The sequence below is a fragment of the Spermophilus citellus genome, assembly GCF_964194105.1.
Source record: "Spermophilus citellus genome assembly, chromosome: 3".
NCBI classification, from domain to species: Eukaryota; Metazoa; Chordata; class Mammalia; order Rodentia; family Sciuridae; genus Spermophilus; species Spermophilus citellus.
Window position 1 is genome coordinate 191,522,498 of NC_138184.1, and position 8,418 is coordinate 191,530,915.

Here is an 8,418-nt window from a genome sequence, read left to right on the forward strand (position 1 = left end):
CATTTTGGAACCTTTTTTTATGGCAGAACAGGGAGAAAAATTTTACAAAAGATGACTCTTTAAGTGTTTTAGAAAGGAACATGCCAGATTCCTAATCTTTTAAAAAATTCACTAAAATTCTGAAGAAATCTCATTGCTAGGATGTTCACAATTATAATTATTCCAAATCCCGAGGCACAATTTTAAAATCTAGTGATAGTTTTTCAGGCCTAGTATATTCTTTCACCATTCTACTCCTTAAGTAGACAAGCACAATGCTCTAAAAAGTTTCAGTTACTTGAATGTCACTGTGTAAAAGATTATTTTTTGCAGCAACTGTAATCTGAAAAACATTATCAAAATGCAAATGTATAATTTCCTTGTGTTACTGGTCACAAATTCTCGGTTAATTAATTATTTTGAATAACCTATCAGAAATTGTTTCTATGCAGAAGTGTCCAAAGGGAACCTTTCTTGTCAACATAGCTTCCAGAAAACCTATAAAAGGCTCATTCCCATATATTGCTTTAGATTTTGACAAAAGTTGAGAACCCTAAAGATATTGTTTTAAATTTTAATGACCAGTTTTAAGCAGGAAAAAATGAAATTTTAAATGAATACTTAAAATCTTTTCTTAGAATTTTCATCCTAGTTAACTATTCTCTGCATCCAGGGTTGTTATTTCCTGAAATACATTTTCACATAAACAATACATAGAACAAAAACAATTTGTTTATTCACCACAAGTCTATGCATCACTTGGCAAAAACCTGAAATAGAGTAATGTCAAGAAAAGGTGGTTGCTTTTTAAAATAAAATTTTATACATATTTATTATTACAAGAACCAGATTAAGCAAATTGCATCAGTCTTCCTAATGCAGTGATCAACATAGTAAATGTAATATGCCAAGAGCTTGAAAACCTTTAAATCCTCAGACACAAGGATTAGAGTATAAGGTACTTTATTATGTTTGCTTTGTTCCTTTACTCTTAACCTGAAAATCAATTTTTTCTAGGTTTGGTGATATAAGGAATCAAAAAAATGAAATTAGCTAGGATCAAATAACACTATGATGTAAACAATCTGAAGCAACACTTTACATTTGAGAACTTGTAGATGAGATGAAACTTTTGTCATCTATTAAACATATTTTTTAAATCCCTGTTGATACAAGAAGGAGATTCAAATGTTTTCTCTAGTAGAGTAATGAATTAAATGGAAAATACTCATTAATTTCTTGAGCCCCCTTTTTTTAGTTGTTAGATGACATTCTCATCTAACAACTAAAAAAACTGAAGAGCTACTGGAGGTAACTGTGCTCAATTGCAAAGGATTAAATAAAAAAAAGCTCAATATACCCTAAGATGTGGTATTTCATACACATATACCCTCTCTATTATTTTTAAGGATTCAGGATCTGTTTCTTAAAACACAAACCTAGTTAAACTCTTGGATCTTAGTCCTATAGCTTTCTGCAGAGTAAATTATTGCCTCATGGTTTGACAGTACACTTGCCTTCTTAATTTACTTTTAAATAGCTTTTCCCTAATCCATACAACCTAATATCTAGTCCATCGTAAGTCTTCACAAACTTAAATTTAAGTCTCTTATTTTAAAAATTCAGTAAACAATTGTTCTTTGTAAAGTAAATTGAGACAATAATTGGGAAATAAAAGGAAAAGAACAAACTGAATTTTGTATTCTATAAAAATAAATCGGACATTTCACTTAGAAGTTGCAAACTATCATAGTTTTGAGTTCCGAATTCATGTTTTGCAAACAAAAAGAAAGTTCAATTGTTTTCCATTAAAAAAAATGAAATTCACTTAAAAGTTGTAAACTGACATGTAGTTTTGATTTCTGCTCAATTCATTTGTCCTTAAAAAAGCGAAATGTTTCACTTGGATGGAAATGTCCTCAAGTTACTTTGAGTACTGCTCTAGTATTGATTTTGCTAGATTATAAGAATGTCAAAGGTAAGTGCCTTAGGTATGTTCTTAAAATATATATATATTTTTAATATATATATATATATATATATATATATATATATATATATATATAATTAACAGGCTAGGCATATTCAAAATCAAAGCAAGGAAATTAAACAATGTTTTAGTATTAGTAACTTTGGGCTTTGTGTAACAACTGTGACATCATGACAGTGAAGTGGTCATTTTTAAGCTTTAAACAGCGAAAGCTTTGCCTCTGAGTGTCCAATAGAAATGCAATATGTAAATTAACCTATATTATCTGTACGCTGATTGGCTTGAGTTCTCCCGAATGTCACAGTCTCACCACCCAGCAATGAGGTATTTTACTGCTGTCTAGAGATCAAATTATTACTGTAGAGAAGATTTTTTAGTTTTTCTGTTTCATTAAGAGATTATTATAAAGCAATAAGCTTGCAGGAAGAGAAGCAGACGTTTTACATTGAGGATTAATGAAAGCATGTCTGCTTGCTTTGGGGGGGGTGGGGAGTGGGGGGTGGTTGCTTAAAATCTTATACCACCCTCACAAAAAAAAACTCTTCGGAAATCGTAAAATAAGGAAATGCATGATTCTAGAAGCTCCCTAAGCACCCAAGTATCAGACTATATGTGGTGTTTGTGATATCATCGGACGGTTTGGACTGGTGTAAGTTTTATGTATTCGTTATGTTCCTGGTATTTTTCATCTGTAATAACAAAGGTCGGGGGGGGGGGAAACTCATACACACAACTGCTTTGACATCACCAACCTATTGGTCAGCCGAACTTGAAAAAAGGGAAAAGAAAGGCTGTTCCAAGGTGGGGTGGAATGCAAGGAATAGCCTTTAATTTTTTTCCCCCGTACGCCGAATGATTCTTTAGTCATCTCCGTTAAGGTAGAATGAATGTAAATCATTTTTGCAATTGTCCTCCGAAGTTAGCTTTTCCCTTCCAAAACGCAGATTTGCGTGCATTCGGAAATAGAGATGACTAACAAAGACAGGGTTGCCCTAACCTGCTTTCCCTTCTTCCCCATTGACAAGCTTTTTGACTGTACATTTTTTTAAATTCTCTTTTCTTTCTTTTTTCATTCTTTCTCCCTCCCCCCACCCAACCCCCACCCCCACCCCTTCCAGCTAACCTGCAAATTCAAAGGTCAGCAGAGGAAATCATTTAAGAAGAAATCCAAAAGAAGCTTCCAATGCTTTGAACTACCCTAAAAGAGAAAGGAAGAAAATGTTCCGGGAAGGCGAGGGTTCCGGGAAGCTGGGGAAGGGGCGGGCGTCCGGGGCACGGCGGCTTCCTTGTGCTCTGCCCTAAGGGAAGAGGATGGGCCTGAGGTCCTGAATGAGCCTTTCCAAGCCCCCACTTAAAATGCAGGGAGGGAAAAGTTCAGAAGCTGCCACAAGGTGACAAAAGCCTAATTCTGTCAGTTGAACTGAGGGCATTCAACAAACCCAGCTAGCTCTGGAGACGCAAACGGGCTCCCGGGGCACCACAGAGGCTGAGGCAGCCCCTGCTGCCGCCCTCGCCACCGCGTCGCCGCCGCCGCCGCCGCCGCGGACCCTGCGTTACTGGGGGAGACAGTGCCGCTGCGACAGGGGAGGACGCGGCTGGAGCTCAAGGAGGCTCCAGCGCGCAGGCGCCGCCGAGCCCTGCCTGGATGCTCAGTCAAGGCACTAAGGAAAAAAAAAAAAAAATCAGCAATTTATAGAAAGAAGAAGCTATAGTCTGTCGGGATATCCAACACCAACAGGTAGGAGGATATACTCTTGGTTAAGTTCGGGGGGAGGGGGTTTGCACAGTGTTGATGAAACTGCAGGTTCACGGGGAAAGAGCCCCCCCGAGGTTTTTTGGTTTTTTTGTTTTTTTGTGTTTTTTTTTTTTTTTTTGACATTAACTGCATAATGGAAGTACATTCAGACAATGCATCTTCAGTAAGGCTTATTGAGAGCTTCGTTTCTGGAAAGCGTTGCAAGACAGGAATATCAGACTGCGAATCACCGAAACCCTTTCCTTGCAGCACAGAGGCAATCTCTCTCCCCATCTTCGCGTATGTAATGCATGTCTCTCTCTCTCCCCCTCCCCCTCCCCCATTATAAATCCAGGGGTGGCGGATTTCAGGTTTCGTAATGTTGCATGATGCGATCGGTATTTACCCGGGGATGTACCGGTGGGGAAATTAAAATCATCGAACGCAGTTTTGCCTAGGCTTCCATCAGCATATCCCCAGCAAGTGAAAAGTGGCTAAGGAAACATGCTTCGTGGGAATAAGAGAGAAAACCAATTTCTCTGATGTAGCTCCCAGGCACCTAAGAGACAATGTGCATTTTGCTTTAAAATGAAGCCGCTTGGGATTTGCAACAGATTTTTCAGTGTAAATGAGAAGAGCATAATTGCCTAGGAGATACAGATTTGTGTTATATTCATTTGAATACAGGCAGCCAAGGTTTACAGATGGAAGTGCATTATTCCTTTGGGTGTGTTTCCCTGGCCAATATTTACATTAACCATTTTTAATAATCATGTGGGCTTAAAAGAGACAAGATTTGCCAAAAGTTGGGGGATGGGATAGAAAGGGAAAGACAAAAGATTAAATCACATCAAATCTTGGGACAACTTCTATTAATTTTGAAGTCTAGTAGTAATATTATGTTTTAAAATGAATCAACAAATACTCATGCAGCATGAACAGTGGCACTTGAGTTAAAAGACACATTTTTGCAGGGTTCTTTGGATCCATATGAGCAGGGAAGCTGCCTGTAAAACACTGACAGTACTAACACACCTCAGAAAAATGTAGGTAGCCTTTCTGTCTCCCATCACCAATCTTAGAGATTTCATTGCAATACTAGTGATTAATTCTTAGACCGGCATATTTTATGACTGTGGAACATTTTATTCCTTTTAGTCTCAATGTACTCAGTCAAATGTATGTTCTCTAGAATATGGACATTTTTAAAATCACCTAGCTTGAAAAACTAAACAAGCTAATTCCCTGAAATCTCAAGCAAAAATACTTACTGAAGCAAAAACTACTATTTGAAATTAAAACTTTATTTGCTTCTCCATAAATGAACAGCTTTATGTTAGCACTGACATCATTACTTGTTAACTTAAGAACTGATAGCTCATTTTTTTTCCAGATACTCTGATGGCAAATCAAATGGAAGAAAAGAGGAAGTATGACTGCAGATCGGATCAATTCTCTTTGTGGATTACATTTTCAGTAAAATGTATGGATCTATCTTTTCCTTGTTCTTATATCTAGATCATGAGACTTAACTGAGGCTGTATCTTTATCCTCCATCCATCTATGGCGAACTATAGCCATGCAGCTGACAACATTTTGCAAAATCTCTCGCCTCTAACAGCCTTTCTGAAACTGACTTCCTTGGGTTTCATAATAGGAGTCAGCGTGGTGGGCAACCTTCTGATCTCCATTTTGCTAGTGAAAGATAAGACCTTGCATAGAGCACCTTACTACTTTCTGCTGGATCTTTGCTGTTCAGATATCCTCAGATCTGCAATTTGTTTTCCATTTGTATTCAACTCTGTCAAAAATGGCTCCACCTGGACTTATGGGACTCTGACTTGCAAAGTGATTGCCTTTCTGGGGGTTTTGTCCTGTTTCCACACTGCTTTCATGCTCTTCTGCATCAGTGTCACCAGATACTTAGCTATCGCCCATCACCGCTTTTATACAAAGAGGCTGACCTTTTGGACGTGTCTGGCTGTGATCTGCATGGTGTGGACTCTGTCTGTGGCCATGGCATTCCCCCCAGTTTTAGATGTGGGCACTTATTCATTCATTAGGGAGGAGGATCAGTGCACCTTCCAACACCGCTCCTTCAGGGCTAATGATTCCTTAGGATTTATGCTGCTCCTTGCTCTCATCCTCCTAGCCACACAGCTTGTCTACCTCAAGCTGATATTTTTTGTCCACGATCGAAGGAAAATGAAGCCAGTCCAGTTTGTAGCAGCAGTCAGCCAGAACTGGACTTTTCATGGTCCTGGAGCCAGTGGCCAGGCAGCTGCCAATTGGCTAGCAGGATTTGGAAGGGGTCCCACGCCACCCACCTTGCTGGGCATCAGGCAAAATGCAAACACCACAGGCAGAAGAAGGCTGTTGGTCTTAGACGAGTTCAAAATGGAGAAAAGGATCAGCAGAATGTTCTATATAATGACTTTCCTCTTCCTAACCTTATGGGGCCCCTACCTGGTGGCCTGTTACTGGAGAGTTTTTGCAAGAGGGCCTGTAGTACCAGGGGGATTTCTCACAGCTGCTGTCTGGATGAGTTTTGCCCAAGCAGGAATCAATCCTTTTGTCTGCATTTTCTCCAACAGGGAGCTGAGGCGCTGTTTCAGCACAACCCTTCTTTACTGCAGAAAATCCAGGTTACCAAGGGAACCTTACTGTGTTATATGAGGGAGCATCTGTAAATCTTTAGCCTTGTGAAACACTAACCTTCTCTGCTAAGCAATTGTGGCCTGTAGCCATATCTTGAGAAGAAATTCAAGAATGGGATCAGCAGTTACAAGGATTTGGGCAACATTCTGCAGTCTTTGCAATAGTTCACCTATAATCCTATTTTAAATCTCAGCGTGATCCTGCTGACTGCTGGTGAAGGTTTGTAATTAAGAAAGGACTGAACCACTGCCCTAAGTTTCTTTCTGTGGTTGAAAACTAGATAATGAAAGTAGCAGGTGCTAAGTATCAGTGCTAAATGCTGTGTATATCACTATGTATGAAAAAAATTCAAAAAAACCAATTAGCATTGGACATCTTAATAAATTAAGTTGACATGAGGTAAATGTGTTGATAAAAACTAATTTTAGAAGTTTGAAGACTTTAAAACATTTCATACTATTTTTGTTTTGCAAAGACTAAACTATTTGGGGACTTAAAGTACTGTAATACACTAAAGACGTGCCATGAATTATTGGAATATCACACTTTAAAAATCGCCTTGTAAGTTTTGGGGAGATTCCAAAGCAGTTTATTGGTTCCGATTAGAATTTATCTTTTTTTTTTTGTATTAAAACATTGCTATTTCTAAATACCACTTTCCTTACCTACTAGTGAAATTGCTAGCATTGAGCTGTATTATGTGGTTTCTGTTGATTTAGTATAAAGGTTTTCCAATTCATTTACATTTTACAAATGCTAGATATTGGTCTGGGAGGCAACATTAATGGTACCAGCCAGTCACAACTGAGCGGTTCTAATAATGCAGAATAAACACATGTTGCCTTAAAGGGTTATCTAGTATCCTTCATATTATTTAGCATTGGAGCAAATAGGCAAGGGATATTGAATCAGTAACTGGTCATGGTCATTCATCTGGAAGTGCATGGAAGATCATTTAATACTCTTTTTTCCTTTTTCCTCACATGGTTTGAAAATTAAGATGCACATCATTGGAATAATGAGATTTTCTTCTGAGGTGTGCTACCCATTCTAGTGTGTTCTAAGAAGCGGGCAGTTGATGTATGTTTATATTTTAAGTCAGCTGTCAAGGGGAGACCACAGCCTTAGTATGACATCCTGCACAATTTGTGAAGCATTTATTCTATGGAAGGCACAGTCCTGTTTATACTTTCTGCACATTCAGTGTATTGGTCGTTTAAATTATTTCAGTTTTAACTTGTGAAAGCTTATAATATGATTTCTGGTATTTTAGAAATACATTAGATTCTGTGAGTCTCATTCTTTAAGAAACAGATGTGTGAACTTCAATATAAAGTTGCATTTGCCAAAATTTATCTGTGTAGCCTGTTAATTTTCTTGGAATAAATTTTACATTTTTGGCATATAACAATCAGTTTTAAAAAAACAATCTGGGAGTCAAGCACAAAGTAGAAAGGCTAATTTATTATGATTTTGTTTTTTGATTTTTTAAAATTTTTATAGCTACTATATTCTGAAACTGGAAATATTAGAATGATAGCATAAAACTGATAAAGACATAATATTACCTATAGAAGGTTTATTTGATAACTTTTCATAATCATCCCTCTATTCTTACCTACCTATCATATTTAGACTTGTGCACCTGCTTAATTGATTGGTTCAGAATTTTAATACACTCATCACACTTTAATTTGATACATAGTAGAAATCTTGGGTTCTTAATATATCATTTGTAAGGAGAATGGTTTACAACAGAATTTACAAAACCAGAGAAAGTTATTATATTTGTTTCTTTTTCATTGTTTTATTTTATTCATTTTTTTATTTGAAAATGTGAGATTAGGTATTTAGTGAAATAGAATTTTTATTGCTATTATGCCTCTATAAACACAATACCAACAAAAATAAGAAAAAAGTAACTGAATTGTTTCAATGATGTACGTGACTATTGAGTTTTGCTTTTATAAGGACAGCTCAAGCCATGATTTAGTGAGCACTCTTGGCCTTATTTTTACTTTATGCCAAAGTTTATTGAATTTGAGACAAATTTTAA

At 37.2% G+C, this 8,418-nt stretch overlaps 1 protein-coding gene across 1 annotated transcript; it reads left to right on the top strand.

Moving 5' to 3' along the window:
• Positions 1–3,250: 3,250 nt before the first annotated feature.
• On the top strand, positions 3,251–7,635 carry GPR85 (G protein-coupled receptor 85). Its single transcript, XM_081284128.1, has 2 exons — positions 3,251–3,707; positions 5,098–7,635. The coding sequence occupies exon 2, from the start codon at positions 5,268–5,270 to the stop codon at positions 6,378–6,380; it is 1,113 nt and encodes a 370-aa protein (XP_081140254.1). The 5' UTR covers positions 3,251–3,707; positions 5,098–5,267; the 3' UTR covers positions 6,381–7,635.
• The last annotated feature ends 783 nt before the right edge of the window (positions 7,636–8,418 follow it).

Excerpts from the sequence above, each read along its gene's own strand:
- GPR85 (XM_081284128.1), top strand. The coding sequence starts at position 5,268 with ATGGCGAACTATAGCCATGCAGCTGACAACATTTTGCAAAATCTCTCG.